The sequence below is a fragment of the Musca domestica genome, unplaced genomic scaffold, assembly GCF_030504385.1.
Source record: "Musca domestica strain aabys unplaced genomic scaffold, Musca_domestica.polishedcontigs.V.1.1 9, whole genome shotgun sequence".
NCBI classification, from domain to species: Eukaryota; Metazoa; Arthropoda; class Insecta; order Diptera; family Muscidae; genus Musca; species Musca domestica.
Genome location: NW_026712435.1, coordinates 22,518,611 through 22,541,032, shown reverse-complemented (window position 1 = coordinate 22,541,032; position 22,422 = coordinate 22,518,611). Strand labels below are relative to the sequence as shown.

Here is a 22,422-nt window from a genome sequence, read left to right as displayed (position 1 = left end):
TGTTTAGCCCATCTATGAAGACTCCTCCTCTCTACATGGAATTGTCCATAAAGAATATCTTTTATCCTTTGATAAAAATGCTCCTTTTTATATAAATCGCATTTTTTGTGTTTAAAAAAGATTTCCCTTTCTGGCGTACTTTGATACTAAATAAATAATTGATTTATTACAGCGTGATCAGCGTCAACAAATCGAGGAACCCGGACCACCATCACGTCCAGCATTACCTCAACGTCTCATTGTTGTACCAGATCCTCCACATGCCAATCGACCATTGCCACCAACACCGAAAAGTTCAGAGTCCTCGTCCGCCGCACAAACTCCACAGCAACAGCAGCGTAATTCACAAAATAATTTCAAGCCATCGGTAAGTTTTGAATGAAGATAATTTATGCCAACATTATCGTATATGCTACATATTTCATAAGATCGAATTTTGTAAAGAAACCCCATCTTCCCCTCTGGCTTCACATAAAGAGAAATCAGTGTAAATTAAAGCATCAGTCCCTGCATCTGTGTTAAGAACCAACCCCCCCCCCCCTGCAGTCTCTAACCACTCTTCAAGCATAACGTTTTTGTGTATTGTATATGTATATACCTAAATACTATTTGTAAATATTAAACAGTCATTTACCCTTGTCCCCTGAAAATAATCAAAGGCCTAAAAAGTAATTTGTTTTGATTTTTGGGTGTTCCCCAGATTTTTTTTATTTTGTGTATATCCTTCTTAAAGTTTTATTTTATTCTTCTTTTGTTTATTTTCATGTTTATTATTGGTGTCCGGCATCTGTATTTCTACCCTCCCTGAATATCCAACAAAACACACAACACATAAACACCCAAACTATGCACAACAAAACCACACACCTAAATTCCCAATTACAAAACTTATGTGTTTGTGTGGGGTCTCTATCTGTCAAAATGTCATTTTAATTTGATGATTATCGTCTTGGACATATTGTGGAATTCAAAAAAAAAAACATACACTATCCAAACATGACCATTTAACACTATGCCTCCACCATGTAAACTCTGTGCTGTCCTCCCAAAACATCTACACATCTACAAATTACCAACCAACAACAGTTACCACCAAGGAGACCTGAGGTATGTTTCTATAACTTGTTTTCATTTCTCCATCTACTTGTTTACCTATTCTTGCTATCCTTAATGTATTCTTGAAAAACTTGTCACATCCGTTTTCCCTTTTTTTAAATATTTATGTTAATGTATTTGTATTTTGCTACACCTTGACGAGTCTATGGCATTGTTACCACCATCTTACTTACCATAATAACACCCACACAACACCTCTATTCCTAAGTAGATAGTATTAATATATGCGAAGGACAATCATAATATTTTTGCAAACATATTTTATCATGGATGTATTAGCCAAAGGTCATTGGAATGATAGCTTATGAAGGATTTAGCTTTATGTTAATTTATGTAGTTGACAGCTACTTCAGTGGAATACGATAAATAGAAAAGACAACGAAATCGATTGCAGAAAGGATCATAATAATCATTAAAAAAGACGTAGAGTAGGGTCTTCTTAGATTCCACAATGATGAGATATTCTTAGCCATATTCTTTACTGTAGCCATTTCAGAGCGTTGGATTCTTTGTTGTGAATTATTCCATTAATTTGCTCATTCATTGATCAACTAAAAAGCCCTCGTCAACAATGTGGGAAAATAGTTCATAATTTCGCAGCTTCATTGATAGTTATGTTGAAATAGACTGTAACTTAGCATAGCTTAATGAAAGAAATATGCTCTCCCTAAAACTGTTAACTCCTCTTCCTAGTGAAATAACCATCCCTGTTTTGGGCCGTTAGTGCGTGGGCTTTCTGTATTACTTCCGATATGGTCGACACATCGATTTACAACTGCTTTCGACTTCGTAAAGTATTTCGTATTTAATAGTACTATGACTTGTGGTGTGAACTTTGAAATGAAAACCTCTGATCAATTTAATCTTTGAAGGCAAAGGGAGTACCATGTTATTTATACCCTTAGCCATATGGCTCGAGAGGGTTTGATAAGGCCAAAACATGCCTCATAGAAATAACGGCTTTAGACCCTAGTCCTTTTTGGACCAAATCAGTTTCAGGACATTTGGAGTCGATCTAGCGAGGTCCGTCTGGCTGGCAGGTGCGCATGATAACTCTCGAAGGGAGTATCCGATCGAGTTCGGAGATGGGCAATATTGGTCCACTCTTTCTGGTACCTCGCCAAAAAAAAGTCGAAATTAAAAAAAAAAAATATTTTCTGCACTTTAAGAGAAAGTATAATCCGATTTTGATCCAACTTTGCGAATCCTAATATTTACATCAGTGCTAGGTCAGGTTCGAAAATGGACAATATCGGTCCACTCCATCCAGTACCTCCGCCACAAATAATTATAACTCTTATAAATTGTGATGTAAGTGTCCAATTGTCTTCAAATTACACACATAACAATATTTTTATTAACACGAGGTCTGGTGTGAAGTTGGAATATATCGATCCACTCTTTCTGGTACCTCCCCCACAAAGGGGTCAAAATTTTGAATATCCATGAAGCTCATAAGCGAATTTAACATCCGATTCCATTCAGACCTGGCTTATCTAAATATATCCATTAACACAAGATCTATTATAATGAATGTAGAGATCGGACCATTCCTCCTGTTACCTCCCCACAAATGGTCAAAGTTTTGAATAACAAAAATTAAAATATAAAATCCGAAATAAGAATCGGGTTCTCGTCATATTTCCCACAACACAATATTTTTATTAGCCCAAGGTATTATGTAAAGATCAGATATATCGGTTCACTCCTTCTGGTAACTCCCCCAAAAAGGGTCAAAATTTTTAATAACCATGAAGCTCATAAATCTCGAAATTAACACCCGTTTCCATTCAGATTTGGAAGATCTTAATATTTCCATCAACACAAGATCCGATCATAACTCCCAAAAAAAAAAATGTCCCAGATGGTGCTAGTCCATATATTACTCTGATTTGTAAATCTTTCGTTAACCTGCTAATGGTAATCGATTTGGCCATCAGATGTCGCTAAATAGCCATCAAACTTTCTGAAGAGGATTTTTGATATAAAAACATGGAGAGTTATAAAAACCGTTATTTTTCCGAACGATTTAACAGAAATAGAAATTCTAAATGTTTACGCGGATTCAATGTTATATTACAACCTGCATCCTGGACAGAACCCTCTTTGGTAGATATAAATATATTCACCCATTTGACTTCTTTGGCTATAGTCCCTTTCAAATACATTTTAATGCTACTTCGAAAATATATTTCACGCAAACATTCTGTGCAATTGTCTTTCACATATATTTACAATAAAGCCCAAACTCCTAGTCTAGTAATCGATCCGCCTAATCATATTTAAGTTCTATCATTTACCACTTGAATATTGTAACGTAAATCCATTAACATTTTACTTTCCTCCGTTCCTTCCTTCCTGTCGCCACATGACACATCCTACACATTTGCATTAGAACAGGTTTCAAGTTACAACCATACAAAAAATGCAATAAATCCCACTCTCAGTGGTGTATGCTGCAGGTGTCAATTGTGGCTACATATATGTTTTTCTATGTTCCTTTTACGAAACACTCTCTCTCCATTCACTTACTTTGTGTGGTATTAAGAACGCCCACCACCAACCATTTCGTGTGTGTTATATTTTCAAATACCACACAACTTTCTACCTACGTAGCAGTAGGCACACCATGTAATGGTAACTTCCGTAATGTAATTTAATCCAGAACTTTTCACGGAATAGTTTATAGATATATGTTTGCACGTGTATCACAAAACACCTACTGAGCAACATTTCATTCTGGGAACTTTTGTGCCCACAACGAAAAACACAAGAGCAAACGGTAAAAGTTCTCCGGTAACCCCAAGGAATGAATAATCCCCCACAAAAAAAACCCTTACACATGTTTCCATCGGACACTTTCAATATTGTTTCTTTTAGCATAACCTTCAGTAGTATTTTGCATGTTTTATTATTCACCTTTACATATGTATATATTTGTCGATACATGTTAATAGAGATGTGGATTTTTTATATTGACAAATGGTTTCTAAATGTATTTTTTGGACATTTTCAAATCGATTTTCGAGTCGTGTGGAATGTCTGAATTTTTAATCAATACTGAATTTTCTGTAGTGATTACAATTTTTCGCACAGATACAAATTCAACTTCTCTTCTAAATAATCAGACTTGCCACATACATAAATACATTTATAGGCACTGGCCGGTGTGATAAATTCAAAAATATATACCAATAGAACGAGTTTTTTTTGAAAAGATTCTGTAGAACATCTACGTCTCTTCAATGGCCTAAATTCAACATTGACAGTGTTTAAGGACAAGACCAAAAATCCCTTAATTTTTGAATTTTGACTTTTTATCTATTTTATGAACGAAAATTCCACCTTAAAATATTAGAATCGTTCCAAGAGTTCGTGTTAGGCCTTTTAAGTAATCAAAATGCAGGCTTTCAAGATCTTATATATTATTCAAGTTTTCCTTTTTTCGGAAAGAATAATAGGCAAATATCTACTTTCTACGTCAAAAAAAAATTTTCAAAATCTTTAATTTTGAAGTTTACAGAGGAGGATATTGCTAAAACTATTGCACAATGGACCCAAAGAATAATATGAAAATGGTTACACTTTACACCAAAAGGTCTTCAAAATCTTTTATTTTGAAGTTTTGCTAAAACTATTGCAACTACTGTGTCCAAAACTATTTCAACTTGTCCATAGATAAACCTTAAAAACCAACAGTGACTTCAATATCAAATTGCAGATCTTCAACTCCATCCCTTTTCAGCCAATACAACATTTAGTACGCATATGCAAAACAATCTACATCTCTCCATCCTGGAAACCAATAGTGTTCCAAAATGTAGTACCATACCAACGCCAAATATCAACAGAGATCTCAATATCAAATTTCGGGATTCCAGCTCTATCCTTTTACCCAATACCAAATTTAGTAGCATTTAGTACATTTCGTACAAATATAAAACTCATTTCCAAAACCAACTTCATACCTTAAACACAGACACCAAAGGTGACATCTATATCAAATTTCAAGATTTCATCTTCATCCAATACCAAATGTAGTATTATTTAGTACTTTTCGTACAATTCTTGGAACACACTTTCAAAAACCACCTCCATATCTCAATTTTAGATACCAACAGAGACCTCAATATCAGATTTCGGGATTCCAGCTCTATTTATTCACCTAATAGTGTACCACGTTGTATTTTTCGAACAATTGTAGAACGAATTTCCAAACACACCTCCATATCTCAATTCCAGATACCAACGGAGACCTCAATATCAAATTTGAGGATTTCACCCAATGCCAAATTTAGTACCATTTTGTACTTTTTGTACCAATATAGGACGCCTTTCCGCAAATTTAAGCCATATCTTCAACACAGATTTTAACAGGAATTTAAAATTCAGATTTTTATTTCTATCCCTTCAGCCAATAACAAATATAGTACAATTACATTTCGTACATATGTATGTTCAGGCTACACATGAATTGCGACCCCAATGCCAAATTTCTGATTTCAAGCACTATCAATAAAATTTTGTATTGGGTGAACAGAAAGCGCACTTGTTGTACACATTTTCCAAACCCACTCTTTATCACGAACCTCCTCACGAACAGGGACCCCAATACCAAATTTCAAAATTTCCAGCTTCATCCGTTCACCCCAAACCAAATTGAGTACCATCATTAAGTATAGTTCGTACACTTAGTACACATTTCCTAATGCACCTTCCAAACAATCAAACTTACTTTCCAACCTTGATTCTCATACCTAATTTCAAGTTTTTTTACCTCTATCATTTCGTATAATTCGAAATTATACAATCTTAGAACTTTTCGTAATCTTAAAGTTCGAATTTCCAAAATCCCTTCGGTACATCTATACTGCGCTCCATCAGCAACTCTCATTCCAAAATTCAGAATTCTAGTTCATTCGGTTGTCCAAGACAAAGTATTCCATTTTTAGTACATTTTAGTACTTTTTGTACGAATTTCCTACAACCCAGACTTATCTCAGTAAGTCAGTCAGTCAGTTATTTCACTACTCTTTCATATTTCAATATAAAAGTCTAGGTTTTCAAAAAATGTCTAAGTTTGCTCCATTCACACACCTAGCCTAACCATTGGTCTCATGTAGATAACTAAGCACCGACGTCTAACTATAAATAGTCATTAAAGAACAGATGTAAAACTCACTCCGAGACCGGAAAATAAGTTGTATAATACCTCTAGGAGGTATTTAAAATGAACTAAATTTTAGAGCCTGCATTCGAGGCTGAGTTTCTCCGAAATGTTAGGACGTTTGAAGAATAATAATAGTAGTGGAATATGTTAACCCTTTTATCATACTTTCTTTTTTTCGTATAATGCACATAGGTTGTAGTCGATGACCATTGGTCTTTTCTTTACATTCTATACTTATATGAAAAATATGGTACATGTTGTACAGCGACGTACCCAGGAGAATATTAACTTTTCTGGTGTCGCCTAATAGATGTTTGAGACAAATTGGAAGAAAAAAGGAAGATAACAAAAAATGGATAAGGTTAGCTGCGAAGCAAAGGCCTATGGTACATACTATGTTCAAGTATCTTGTCAGTGATGATGTACTTTTTGTCCATTTGAGTAAGCCAAAATTCCAAGATATACCAAAAGTTTTGAGAGATTTGTTTTTTTTTTGTTGTTGTTGCAAAATAGTTAGTTTATATGAAAATGCCAACACGGCTCTGATTTTTTTCTATATGGAGATACACTATTTTTCAAAACCTCTGGATACTACTTTAAATGTTTATATGAATGTTTCTTTGATATATTAATATTTATTTTAACCCTTGTAAATACTCCTCTCCCCTACCTTAACACATTTCGTATTTTCAAGATGTTTCTTCTTTACCTTACCTTGCATGAACTATTAATGTTCTCTGTATGTATGTGTGTGTGTCTTTCCAAATGAGCAAAAAATGGTTAATACAAATTTTAAATTTTCCAAATTTATTACTAATAAATTCAATTGCTTGCCGGAATTGAAAAAGAAAACTAAAATTCTTAATATCGTTGTTGTTTGAAATTGTTGCCTCTTAACCTCTTAACCAAAATAACCTTTTTAAAGTCAACATGTCTCACTTCTAATGAAACCATTTTAATATTTTTCTTACATTTAATGTAAATTCTGTATTTTTATTTTTTACGTGGCCTACAAATTGTTTGTGCAAAATAAAACATGAATTGGCGTTACCAAATATAAATAAAATTAAAACTACAAATCCAATCAACCAACCAACCAATCAACCACCCACCCAACAACCAACCAATCACAAATTATAATGAACAACACAACTACAACGTCCTTGTTCACCATCACTACAAACAACTGCAACAACAAACAATCAATCAATCAATTAATTGACAACATCATACAACAACATGGAAATACATGAAATGTGTTTGTGATGACCATCCACACTGTAACCACTCTGCCTCCCCACAACACAAACCCAAATTCCCTCCTTTTTCCCTGTAATTGTATTAAATCATCACCATCATTATCACCCACCACCCTCACCATTCACCAAACTTGTGCAACAACCACCCACCAATCGTCCACTAAATGTCCTTCATGAACCATGAACAAAAAATTGTAAAACAATTAGGATTTGGATATGATAGCAGCACAACTAAATGAATTGGGCGTCTCTCAACAGCCTCAACCGCAGACCGCATCGGCAGCCACATCTTCATTTGCCCAGCAATCAGCCCAACCTGAAGCACCACCACGTAATAATCGCCAATCGGGCGGACCACCATCAGGGTCGGGCAAGCCAGCAGCCCCGCTACCCACATCGGGCAATAATCATCATCATGTGGCAGTTTCAAATCCTCTGGATCCATTGGATAGCAGTGATTCGGATAGTGAACCAGATGAGCCCAATGATCGTGGTCGCAATGACGGTACTCTCTTGGCCAGTGATCCCCCAAAACCACTGTAAGTATTTTTTGGAAATTTGAAATAATTTAAAATATGAATGAATACTAAAATCTATATTTATTTTTAGTTACCAGGTGAAACGTTGAGATTTTATTATTACCGTTTTGAAAACAACGAACGGCTAAGCCAGCGACTTATTTGAGCTTTAAAGTATTCAATGGAACTCGCAATGAGTCAAATTTTCATTTTTGCTCTATTGAAACGTGAATGTAAAAATTTTCCAAAATTGTTTGCAAGAACCTAATTTCTCTTGTCTTAGGAAGCCATATTTTATTTCATGTTTTAAAGTTTCAATATTATTCTAATTTCACAAATGTATCCATTTGAATTGCCAGTTTTTGTAAAACAATTCATTTCACTCAAATCGTTCGTCTCCAATTTTTTTTTTTTAAATTTGATTTTTATAAAAAATTTGAAAAGGTCTACTTCAGAAAAACGAAAGAAACAATAGGAAGAGACCACCCTATCTTTTTGAACAGATATTGGAAGTTTTTTTTACAGAATCACATCAAAATTGTATGTGGAATTGTCATAGGATTTGGTTTGGGATATCAACACCCTATGGGAATATATTCATTAATTAAACCTTCAGCTACATGGCTAGAGAGGTGTATATCATTTGATACGGCCAAAACGTGTCTCATCGTATTAACGGTTTTAGACCCTAGGTCTCTTTGGGCCAAATCTAGCGATGTCCGTCCGTCTGTCTGGGTGCTGGCTGATGCGCATGACAACTCTCGAAGGGAGTATCCGATTTGATCCAAATTTGGTACATAGTAAAATTATTATCAAATTTAGATCGAGTACCTCCCCAAAAAATGTTGAAATATTTTCAAAGACATTACTGCACAGAAAGAGAATGGATAATCCGTTTTTACTCCAACTTTGCAAATCCTTATATCTGCATCTGTGCTAGGTCATGTGCGAAAAAATTACATACATCACAATATTTTTATTAACCCAAACTCCGGTGTGAAGATGGAACACATCGGTCCACTCCTTCTGGGACCTCCCCCACAAAGAGTCCACATTTTGAATATCCATTAAGCTTATAAAACGTGAAACTAACATCCGATCCCATTCAGATTTGGCACATCTCAATATTTCTATCAACGTGTTATAAAGATGGTATATATCGGTTCACTCCATCAAGTACCTCCCCCACAGAGGTTCAAAATTCTGAATAATCAAAACTATAATAAAATCCGAAATAAGTATCCGGTCCTCTTTATATTTCACACATCCCATTATTTCTACACAGTATCTGCTGTGAAAATGGGATATATCGGCGCACTTTTTCTGGTACATCCCCCACAAAGGGTCAAAATTTTGAATATCCACGGAGCTGATAAAACGCACAATTAAGATTCAGTTCAGACTTGACACATCTCAATATTTCCATCCGCACAAGATCCCTTTATAAAGATGGTAGAGATCGCATCATTTCTTCTGGTACCTCCCCAGAAAAGCGTCGAAGTTTTAAATAACAAAAATGATCATAAAATCCGAAATCAGCATTTCCGGCTCTTCAAATTTCACACATGACATTATTTTTATTAACACAAAATATGCTGTGTAAATGGGATATATCGGCGCACTATTCTGGTACTTCCCCCACAAAGGGTTTAAAATTTTGAAATTTTAAAAACTAGAAATAAGCATCCAACCCTCTTCAAATTTCACACATCCAAACATTTTTGCAAACGCAAAATCTGTTGTGAAGATGATAGATATCTGCCAACCCGTTCTGGTACTTCAACCACAAAGGGTCGCAATTTCCGATACTTATATCCGTCATAATTGCGAAACAAATCGGCGATCTAAACTTTCTATATCTAAATATTTTCCTTAGACAGAAATTTGATATGAATATGCAAATAATTGGCAAATATGATTTCGTATAAAATTGGATATAAATGTTCGATTTTCTTTAAATTTTGCACATACCAATTTTATTTTTATCTGTATTAGATGAAGTGGAATATTTCGGACCGCTATATCTGGTACGTCGCGCATATTTGCACATTTTCGAAAAAATTGCAGATATCTCATATAAAGTGTAGGAAGTAGACGATGTAGTCCGAATATGGTGGGTTGTAATATTTATATCAGAATTAGGTCAGATACGACAGTGTTGGTCAACTGCTGCGGGACCTCCCCATAAAGGGTCAACAGTTAGAATAATTATGACCCAAGACTGGGGGTATACATCTGTCGGCAAAACCGACTGATATATTCTAACTTCTTTTAATTTAATTTTACAATTTTTTTATTAATTTTTGAATTTATTGTATCTGTTTATGCAGCACAATTCCTAATCAGATGTAATCAAAAAGTTCACAAGATAATGGTTATGGAAATACTAATCTATGTAAGCCGTTCGAAAATGAGCGAAAGATTTCAAAATTCTTATTGAGCCCAAATTCGAAACGAAATGGTTAGAATACGAACGATTCGAATGAAAGAATTTTTATTTTTTGCAATAACAGACTGTAAATCGATTAACTTAATATTTAACAAAGTCCTACATGTATAATAATTAAGCTCAAACAAGCCGTACCTGCATTTATAAAATATCACATTCACATCTCAACGTTTCATCTGTAAATCGTATCGCATGGGGCAAATGTTCTTTAAACTATTTGCTAAGATTGTGATTCTTTCCTATGATTCTATATTAAATTTGTAATTGCATTTGTAACACCTCCAAATATTCGTCGAAGAATAAAATTTTAAAGCCGGTTATTACATCTTTTCGATAGAAAACAAATTATGTTGTCGGACAAATAAATCGTTTTTCGTTATTACAAGTTCTATTTAAATATGAACTGTCCGATAAGCAAAAAGTCTGACCATCTTTCCTTTATCTTTTAACATTGATTACTCATTTCACTGCCTTATCTCTGAAAAAATGCATTAATTTTAAAGGAAAAATATAAGCATGAAAATTCGATAGGGATAACAAAACTGGACTATAAAGGAAAGCTATAAGAACGGGTCTACGTCGATTAACCGACGCCCGTATATCTGTCCGTGTGCTAAAATCAAGATTCAGCCCATAATAGTTTGCATTTTGTCTGTGTCCATATTCTTTGGCGAAGATCTTTGGCATAATCTTTTGCATTGGATGTTTGGTATTGAAAAAAATGGTGTTTCGGTTCACATTTTCGTTTGGTCCCCATGTAAACGTACCTCCTGTTAGTCGAAATTGGATGATTTTAATGACTTTCTTCACGGAATTGTTTCAAATTTGGTATTTGGATTTTGAAAATGGATTCAGCATCCTGTGGCATAGCATTGTCTATATACGTCCAAAAAAAAAAAAAAAAAACAAAAAAAAAAAAAAAAAACGTCCACGTTCTCCTATAACCTATAGCCATATACCTACTGATATTCGGGATTTTGACGATTTTAGCGACATTATTCACCGATTTTTTTTTAAGTTTCGCATTTGAATGTTGCTATGGCTTATGACAAAAGTTACCAATGCGGTCATATAGACCCTAATATAACAGCTATATTCGGTATTTTTAAGATTTTAACAGAATTGTTAACGGATTTTATTGTTTTTGTGAATTGCCGAATTCATTCCAAATGGTGGAGGATATTCGAAGTACATTCATAATCAACATAAAATTCTAAGTCCGTCTGTCTGTTGAAATCTGAAATACAGCCCACATTATTTGACGTAGAGCGTCAAAATTTAGCAGAACAATTTGTATTGTGCTAAGGAAGGTTGGTATTGAAAATGAGATATATCGGTCCACGCTTTGGTATAGCCCCCATATATCAAGATATCCGGTATCTGGATTATTTTTGCCACATTTTTTTACGGATTTGTCTGAAAATTGGTATTTGTTGGTCATCACGGGTTCTAGCTCCGCTGGCGAAACATTGCATGTATAGGTCCACGTTTTAGTATAGCTCGCATATAACGGTAAATCCGATATTCGGTATTTTGATGATTTTTACATTTCTAAAATTTGTATTTGTGGGTCCTAATTGGTTCTAGCTCCGTTGGCGAAACATTGTATGTATAGGTCCACGTTTTTGTATAACCCAATATAGGGGTACCTCCCGATATTCGGTATTTTCATGACTTTTGCCACATTTACCCACGAATATGTCCAAAAAATGGTATTTGGGGGTCATAATGGGTTCTAATGTTTCCTTTACCCTTGGGTGGAGGGTATTAAAAGTTCGGTCCGGCCGAACTTAGAGTTTTTTTTCTTCTTGTTTTTAAATGGTTATTGGGGAAAACAATGAACTCTAATGTGGTAATCCTAGTTAAACCAATGCAGTTAAAAAGATTCCCTAAAAAGTTACAGATCCTCGATGTAAAATAATATCATTAAATGTTAAATATTTTAAACATTTAATAATATAAAAGCAATTTGCCCCCTGCGATCTCTCTGTTTAGATTTAGAAATACAAAAAAAAACTCACCTATTTTTCATATTAAAAAAAAAACAAATCATTTAAAAAAAAAACTCTAATCATAATTCATAACTCCTCTCTTCTCCTCTTGCTCTATTTTTTTTTCTCATTCTATATTCATTCGATGGTTTCTTCATTTTAAATATCATGCGTTTTTATTTTTTCATAATTTTCTTTTTCAAATATTCATACTTTACTTATGTTTTTCTTGTTCTTGTTGTTGTTGTGATTTTTTGTTATTTGTTTGTATATTATGATTTGGTTATAAAAACAAGTCCTGAATTTTCATATAGGCCTGGCCTGGTGCCAGTATCAGAGGATTCCTCATCAACGCCCATTACCCATGGCAGCGGTGGACCACCAAATCGCCCCTTACCTCCCACACCAGATGATGATGACCAAGCCGGCGATCGTACATTGATAATGAAAAGGGTAAGTGTGAGATTTTATTTGATATTTAGTAATTGAAATGGACTTTGATATCCAAGATAGCCAAATTTGGTTTCGAATATGTTAAATTTTGTAAACAAAGGAAAAAAGAAACAATTGTTTAGTTTTTTTATTATTTCGTATATGAAATTGGTGATTTTTTATTGTGAACTTTTTGTAGGTAGATTTTTTCCTTTTTTTCTTAAACCAAAAAAAATAATAATCTTTAACTTGTATGTATTGTTGTAGACTACGAGAAGGTGTGGTTATGTTGTCGCAAAACAACATTAAGACATGTATATTTTTCTAAATTTCTAATAATACAGAAAAGTTTTATAGCAAATATTGTATTTTTTTTTTTTTATTAAATTTTAACCAATTAATAAAAAACTGTTGATAGATTTGTTTAAAATTATCAATGCAACTAAATTTTCAACATAAAATTATAGAGGGTTCAGGGTTTTTTGTGAGCCAATTTCGTTTTATTTTTCCTGTATAAAATTATAAAATATCTATTATTATTATAATTACAAACAAACAACAATACTACTAGCGATATTAAATGGTTGCGGTTCTTTTATACACATAATTTTGTTGAAAATTCTTTTTTTTTTTTATATTCAATTCAAAGATATACGAACAAATAATACAGGGTATTCCAAAATGTTGTTTATTTCATTTTACCAATTGGAGTACTCTGTAAAAATATTAAATACACCTTTCCTTTTGTTTTGCAAATATTTTTCGTGAATTTTAATTTTTTTATAGAATTTTATATAGATTTATATTTCAAATTTTGTTTTTTTTTTAATTTTTTTTAAATATCATAACAATGCAAAAAAATGTACAAACAAAAAAATATTCTCTCTAAAATATCATATATCCTGCACTAAGTTTGCTATTAATTTACAAAAAGGCATTTTTTTTTTAATGCACATCATCTGTGAATATATACATACATATATATAAATATGGTCTTGTTGACTGGCACACCTATTTTGTTTTTCTTAACAACAACAGCAGCAGCAACAATGAGAATTTTTTTTTTTTAAAAACAAAATCCGAATGTTTGTGTGTTTGTGATATTTGTTTGTATGTATATTTTCTTATATAACAAAAAATCATTACAAACATAGATATTTAGCTTCATGTTCATATGCCAAACAACATTCAATTATAATTGCGGTTCAAAACATTAATCAAAAAAAAAAAAGTGAATGAAAATTCATGAAAAATTTGCAAAATATATTTAGTTAGGTCCATCATTCTACTATTACTCCTCCCATTTACTCTTAGATTCCAATGGAAAACGTCTCCTTTGTGATGTCATGATTTTCGAAGTGGATAATTGTTGCTATTGCATATAGATGAAATGAGAGATTTTAGAAAACACAAGTAGAAACATTATGTTCGGCCCGGCCAAACTTTTAATACCCTCCGCCATTGGGTAATGAAAACATTTTTTATATAAAAGTATCTGAATTCAAACGTATTCCTGCAAACGAATGCCTGCAGCGGACATAATAGCTTATTGGCCTCATCAATCGGTATATCAATCGGCTGGGATCCACCTCGAACTAATATATCAGCCACTTCATTCCCTACTTTATTGCTATGTCCTGGAACCCAACAACGTGTTTTAGCTTGACTATCAACGTATATAGTCACTAGTCTTGTTATGCTATTGCAGAGCTCCCTAAGTTCTCTTTCAGCTGCCTTCTTGATTTCAAACATATCCACCTGAAAAACCCCACAATTGTCATTAAGCGTATTATGAGTGTTCGATGATTGGGTTAGGGCTGAATACGTCAGCGCCGGTGCCTTCATCTAGCTTAGAGCCGTTTATATAAATGGACAATCCCTCCAGTGATGATTCACCACCCGGCCAGGCATCCCTGTCAGGTATAGTTAAATCAGTGTAATTGAATTCCAAAAAAGTCTATCACCTTCAACTAAGACAATCCGACTAATTGGTATGTTCAGGATTCGTACATGACCAAAACGTGAAAAGCACCATCTACCAGCTTTCCAGAGTCTTAGCACACTCCTTGTTGCTTGAAATTGAGCTAAAATATCCAGTGGCTGGAAATGTAGCAGCACATCCAAGGCAGATTGGAGAGTGCTATTGAGATCTCCGGTTGTCAGCAAGATTTACTTAGATGCCGGTTGATCTGGATGACAGGGATCATCATTACTTCGGTAGACGAGCTGCTGGGAAGTCTTAGCTTGAAGAATACATTATTGAGACATTGAATGTCACACCATAATCTTTGTCAGAAGGTCAAAGGAAGATCAAAACGTACGCAGGGGGGAATGTATGTCTTGCAGTAACACAGACGACAATGACTTTCACACATTTACAAAGGGTGGTACTGCATGTTTCCGAAATCCTTTTCTGCCGCAAAAACAGTATCGCACCCCAGATCTCTTTGGGCCAAATCCGTTTCAGGACATATTGAACTAGTCTAAATGTCCGTCTGGCTGGCTGATGCGCACGATAACTCTCGAAGAAAATATCCGATTTGTTCCAAACTTGGTACGTCGTAATATTATTGTCAAACATAGATCGAGTTCAGAGATGGACAATATAGGTTCACTCCTTCGGGAATCTCCCCCACAAAATATCAACATTTTCAAAGAAAATAATTTACTGCACAGGAAGCTAAAGGATAATCCGATTTTGCTCCAACTTTGCAAATCCTAATATTTGCATCAGTGCTAGGTCAGGTGCGAAAATGGATACAATCGGTATCTCCCCCCCCCCACAAAGGATCAACATTTTGACTACCCATGAATCTTATAAAACCTGAAATTAACGTCCGATTCCATTCAGACTTGGTAAATCTCAATATTTCCATCAACATAAGATCTTTTATAAAGATGGTAGAGATCGCACCATTTCTTATGTTACCTCATACGCAAGATCTGTTCCAAAAATGATATATATCTCCACGCTAAAGGGGTAAACGTTTTAAATAATCATAACTCAGGGCTGGGGGGTAAACATCTGTCGGCAAAACCAACAACTTGCAACAATTATCCCAATATTGAATCATGACTCCAAAAAAAGAGGAAACAAATTCTCATCAAAACCCAAATAGATATAAGAAAAACATATTTCCTACTTCCATCTCCATATTCTCAATTCTACGTATTGCAAAAACAAAACCTCAAACTCAAACACACAACTATATATAACAACAATTATTTCAAAACAAATTCCCCGACTCTAGAAATTCGAAAATCAAAATCGTTTACAAAAATCCGCTTCGACATCTTGTGCCAATCGTCCGAAAAATGAGTTGCGTGATGTTGCTCTCTTGCGGGAATGGGATATTGAGAAATTCTTTCCAAAACAAAGTGCCAGCAGTGGAGCAGGAGGAGGAGGAGGAGCGGTTGGCTCAAATGACAATTTATCAGCGGCTGTTACAACAGGTGTCTCCAGTAGTCTTTCACGGGTGCCAAGTAGTTCAAATAGTAGTACTCTAAAGGCCGATAGCAAACTACAACGATGCAGTATGGCTGAGGTGCCGAGCTCAAGACAAACGCCCAAAGGCTTCCAGCCAATAAAGACAGGTGCTCAACAAGCCCAGACCAAAGATCAAACTCGAGCCTCAATGATGTCAGTTTCCAGTAGAACTAAGGCGAGCTCAACTAATGGCTCAAATAATAATAGTAGTAATAATAATAACAACAACAACAAGTCTTCCCCAACATCATCGACGTCCTCGTCAGCGTCGCCAGCTAACACAAATGCCTTAAGAAGTGCCAATAACAATGCCACGCATAAACGGCAAGAGTCCGACTCAAAATTGCCACAAAACTTCATACGCGGATTCCGGCGCGAAAACTCGGATTTCTTCCCCTTAACCAAACGCCATTCAGCAGTGCTGGTCAACACAAATCTATTGCAGCAGCAACAACAACAATCATCGCCTTTTGGCTCAGCAGCCCAGAGAGCCAGTGCCATGATACCCCGAAACAACAGTATATTCAATAATAATAAAAATGATTTGAATAAGAGCGCCAAAGAGACGAATTCCGCCGCCAATAAGTCAACACAAAATGCCAATGCAAAAAGTTCGGGAAGTACCAGTGGTTCGACCACTGCCAATGCGCCCAATAAGACTAGCTGGACTAGTAATTTAGATTTCTTGCGTCCTCGTCGTGAAAAGACTGAATCGGTTATTGTTTTTCAAAACTCCGCGGCCAGGCAACAGCTTTTTGCCCAACAACTGGTACAACAGCAACAAAAACAACATCAGCAGCAGGTAAACAGCAACATTGCTTCTTTCTCTCACTCTCTCTCTCTCTATCTCTCCTTTTTACACACCTCACTGTCCTCACTAGTTAAGGCTCAAAAATGAAAGCTTACTAAAACCATAGAATTTTTTGCTGTCATTATCTAGCGCTATCTCTCTCTCACTTTGTCTGTATCTCATTCCTTCCACATTTTGGGATAATTTTCATTCCTAGTATAAATGTCCCTCCAATGTTTGGCCTTAACTTTCCCTCTAATGCTTAGCTTACCAACAAAAAATTGAACTAATATTGGAATCGTAAAGTTGTCGCTGTCGTCGTCTACCCATACCATCTGAACATGCTCTCTAGCCATCATCCAAAACTATCATCACAAAAACCGTTAAATTGAAATTTAGAAATAATACACCCTAATATTTAGCTGCTAAGAGTTTTGCTTTGAACAGAAATTAACACGGAGGTGTGTCCTTGTATTTATTCTTGTGGAACAGTGTAAAAAAAGTTTGAGGAAAGTCCTTTGATGGATAGAAGACCTTTATAAAGTACCATGGACGAAAGCTTTGCATATGGTCTTATGTTGACCGGACAGAAGACCTGTATATTATCTTCGAAAAACATAAATCTTTATAAGATCAAATTAATTCGGTTTTGTCATACCGTTATTATACTCTCAGATCTTTATGTGGTGAATACCTGCATGGGACCGCTGCACGAGACAAAAAATTGCAAAAGTCAGAACTCAGAAATTCTCGTTCGAAGTCGAGAGTGAAACCTTTTTAATCGGAGCGGGGGTACTCCTGTGTGAGTAAAAAAAACATTGGGGCCACAGAGAATACGAAAAAACGATTTTAGACCTTAGACTTTTAGACCTCTGTGTGAGGTCTACGAAAGACGGAATATCTGCAAAGGAATTAGCTATAAACCAAAAAACCTTCACGAAACAAAAAAAATTAAAATTCAGAGCTAAGAAATGCTCGTTCGAATTCGAATAGGGACTGAACTCTTCTCCAATTACAGCGGGAGTACTCTTGTATGAGTAAAAAAATAAGTATATTTTATTTTTCTATGCCACTCAAATAAGGGCGGTTATACTTTGCTCTTTTTCGAGTGGGAGTAAAATTCATTCGAAATCGAGCAGTATTCATTCGGTTTTGTCATATCGTTATTATATGCTCAACCCTGGAGCTACAGGACGAAATTCGTTTCAGAACATTTGGAGTCGATTCAGATGTGTCCATCTGACTGGTACGCACGCTAACTATCGAAAGGAGTATCCGATTTCATTCATCTTCTTCATCGATCGAGTTCGGAAATGGACAATATTCATCCACTTCTTTTTGTACCTCCCCCACAAAAGGTCAAAATTGTCTATTGATTCTCAAATAAGAACGAGTTAAAGCATACTCGTTCTCATTTTCGAGTACGGAAAGAAAAGTTCTTATTCTTAATTCTTATACCGCCTTATGGCTACAGAAGGCATATATCAATTGATACGGCCAAAATGTTCCTCATCAAAATAACGATTTTAGACCCTAGGTCTCTTTGGACGAAATTCAGGGCATTTGGAGTCTATCTAGCATTGCCCTTTTGTCTGATTGGTGCGCATGATAACTGTCGAAGGGAATATCCGATGTCGTCCAAAACTTAGTATACACTACTGTTATTATTTAACTTCGACCGAAGTAGAAGATGTGCAATATCAGTTCACCCCTTCTGGTACCTCCTCCACAGAAGTTCAAATTTTATACTCCAGCCTAATATATTTTATTTGATACGGCCAAATGTGTGCCTCATCGAACGGTAACGGTTCTAAGAACTTAGGTATCTTTGGACGATATCCGTTTCAGGGTATTTCGAGTCTATATTTTGGTGTTCGATCAAGATTTTCAAAGAAAATAGTTTGCTCATAGAAAGAAAAAGGATCATATAATTTTCTTTAAACTTTGTAAATCTTAATATTTGTATAAGCCTAGTGCGAAAATGAACAATATCGGTCAACTCCGTCTCTAAACGTCCCCACAAGGGCCTACATTTTTAAATAATCATTGCTCTGTGATAAAAAGAATTGCGAATTTCTTCAAACTTTGTATATCTTAATATTTTTGTCAACCATAGGCATAATGTGAATATGGGATATATCGGTACACTTCTTGTGGTACCTTCTCCACAAAGGGTAAATATTTTAACTAATTGTAACTCTCATTGAATGCGACAATATTCCCTAGAATTAGATTTAGTATAAATGGGATGGGATAAATATATCCAATCTTTAAAGCAGCAGCACTCGCGATCTCTCAGCCACTCTACTCTTCAAGAACCCCATCTAGTATTTTTCACTCGTGAGTAAAGTCGAGAAAATCTGAGCTCTGGTATTCTCTCTATAGATGACCTGGATATGGTCCATACAAGACCTTTTTATACAAAAGACTTGGAAAAGGTCTCCACGAAATATAGGATTTTTTTTCGCCTTGAGGAAAAGACTTTTATAAGATTTTCTTCAGGGCCTTCGATCACCAATAGATGGCAAAAGATATCTTCTTTGGTTCTGCAATTTACGCAAGGTCTATGCGATCCCTTACAAGAACTGTAAAAAAATCTCAACTCAATTGATTTACACTGTTTCCAGATACAATAATATAATCAAATAAACCGAAATAATAAAATATCTGATAGAATTTCTCGATGAATAACCATTTGATGCATTGTGTGTAAATTATTTTTAATTGCTTTCTTTACTAATAATACATTTAAATAATTAATTTTGTGTATTTATATATATATTTTTGTTTCTGTACTAATTTGACTAATTTTTGTAGAATTTTTTTCTATTGTTTTTTTTTTTTTTTGTAATCATTTGTAAATTTTGTTCATAACTCACTACTCACACATAAAAATGACAAAAAATCACCAATTATTTTGAAAACATTTTTCTTTTTGTTTTTTGGTTTTGAAGCACGTTACATACTATTTTATATGTTTTGTTATATTTTGTAAATAATTTTTGTCAGTTTTTTTATTTAAATATTTGTTTATTTAATATTTATGTAGAGGATTATTTAGCCCTTTTTTATTTTATTAAAGGCCTAATTCACAATCTCGATTGAAAACTTAAGGTAAAAATACATAGAACGTTTTTTTACTGGCTTAGGTCATCGGCTTATACACAAAGGGTATAAGTTCGGAATAACCAAAACTATTATAAAACCGAAATAAGCATCCAGTTCGCTTCATATTTCACAAATCCTATTATTTATAATAAAACAAGATCTGCTATGAAGAAGGTTTATACGGGCCACTCCTTCTGGTACCTCCCCCACAAAGGGTCAACATTTTGAATACCCATGAAGCTTATAAAACGCGAAATTAACATCCGATTCCATTCAGACTTGGAACATCTCAATATTTCCATCAACACAAGATCTGTTATAAAGATGCTAGAGATCGGACCATTTCTTCTGGTACCACCTCCACAAAGGACCAAACTTTGATTAACTAAAACAATTATAAAATCCGAAATAAGCATATGTTTCTCTGCAAATGTCACATAACCAAAACTATTATAAAATCCGAAATAAGCATCCGTTTCTCTTCAAATGTAAAATATACCATTATTTCTATCCACACAAGATCAGATGTGAAGATGGGATATATCGGTACCTCCCCCTCAAAGGATCAATATTTTGAATTACCATGAAGCTTATAAAACGCGAAATTAGCAATCCAATTCCATTCAGACTAAGTACAGCTCAATATTTTCATCAACACAAGATCTGTTATAAAGATGTTAGAAATGTTACAATTTCTTCTTCTACCTCCCCAACAAAGGGTCAAATTTCGGAATAACCAGAACTATTAAAAGGTCCGGAATAAGCATCCAGTTCTCTTCATATTTCACACATCCTATTACTTTTACTAAAAAAAGATCTGCTGTGAAGATGGGATATATCGGGTCACTCCTTCTGTTACCTTCCCCACAAATGTTGACCCCATTTTGAGTTACCATGAAGCTCATAAAACGCGAAATTAGCAATACAATTCCATTCAGACTTGGCAGATCTCAATCTTTCCATCAACACAAGATCTGTTAGAAAGATAGTAGAGATCGGACTATTTCTTCTGATAATTTTTAACTTGTTTCTTTTACAAAGAAGCTAACCGATAATTTATGCCAGTAAAAATAGCTGTTTAGGCAGCTGCACCTTTAGGTCCTGTATCCGTGTGCCGATACGAAAAGGAATTCGAAAGAAAAATACCATTCTAAATAAATGTATATATTTTTTGATTTTATTGAGTTCAATTCAAATTTTGAAAAACCTATTTGGATTGATGTTTTTTCTTTCGCATTCATCATACATGTTTGATTTGATTTTATTCGATTTTGTGATTCAGGTCCTTTTGACTTTTTGTGTCTCTGTATTATAAGGTGCCCCTGGGAGCATGTTTTGATTTTTTTTGTTCTTTTTCATTATTCCCTTTGTTCCTGTTTTATTTAATTTTGATTTGTAAAAGAACCTCTACCATAATGGTATAACCAACCTAGAGGGGCAGACCCGTCCATCCCCTATGTATGATGCTATAAAGATGTCGTATAGCTAACAAAAAATGCACCATTTTAAGGCTAACAAATTTTTTACAACTAATTTTTTATGTTTCAAAAAAAAGTATTTAAAAAAGTATTTAAATTCTAATTAAGTTAACTACTAGTAATGAATATGGATGCTAATGAGATTTTTGTAGTATACCGAAATTGTAAAACTATAAATTAGGTGAATATCTATGAAATGGTAGAATGAAAATATCTCTCAATGGTGCAAAACATTTATTTTTTAAAAATATTTAAATTAAATTTTAAGGTTTCTCTTGTTTTACATATTAGTTTTTTATCTAATCTTTAAACAGTTCTCAAAATTTTTTGTCATTTCTATTCATTTCTAAGGGAATAAGGAATTTTTTTTTCTCATTTTCTAAATACATTGTCATCTGCGCCAATGCTAAGCTCATTTGCAAAATTGTTTTAAAGCCTTGCTCTAAATAATAAAATTGTTTTTCGTAAAGCTGAGATGGAGCATAAGATCTGAAAATTTAAAAAGTAAATAATATTAATTTTTATGTTGTTATTAATATCTGTATATACCATATATAAGTCAATTACTTTATCAGGAACATTGTTAAGCCCCTCATAAATATGGCAAAGAAAAAAATTTAAAAA

General features: G+C 34.3%; 1 protein-coding gene across 8 annotated transcripts in view; it reads left to right on the top strand.

The window, feature by feature from the left end:
- LOC131800417 (serine/threonine-protein kinase mig-15-like) overlaps window positions 1–22,422 on the top strand; it is a 151,191-nt gene that overhangs the window by 103,747 nt on the left and 25,022 nt on the right. For 4 of the 8 annotated variants that reach the window (XM_059131896.1, XM_059131897.1, XM_059131900.1 and 1 more), the window contains exons 6-10: window positions 173–367; window positions 1,087–1,107; window positions 7,753–8,084; window positions 12,818–12,956; window positions 16,187–17,224. In XM_059131896.1, coding sequence (XP_058987879.1) covers window positions 173–367; window positions 1,087–1,107; window positions 7,753–8,084; window positions 12,818–12,956; window positions 16,187–17,224 — 1,725 coding nt within the window. The remainder of the gene's footprint in view (window positions 1–172; window positions 368–1,086; window positions 1,108–7,752; window positions 8,085–12,817; window positions 12,957–16,186; window positions 17,225–22,422) is intronic. The other 4 variants (XM_059131902.1, XM_059131901.1, XM_059131898.1 and 1 more) reach the window with 3 other exon arrangements.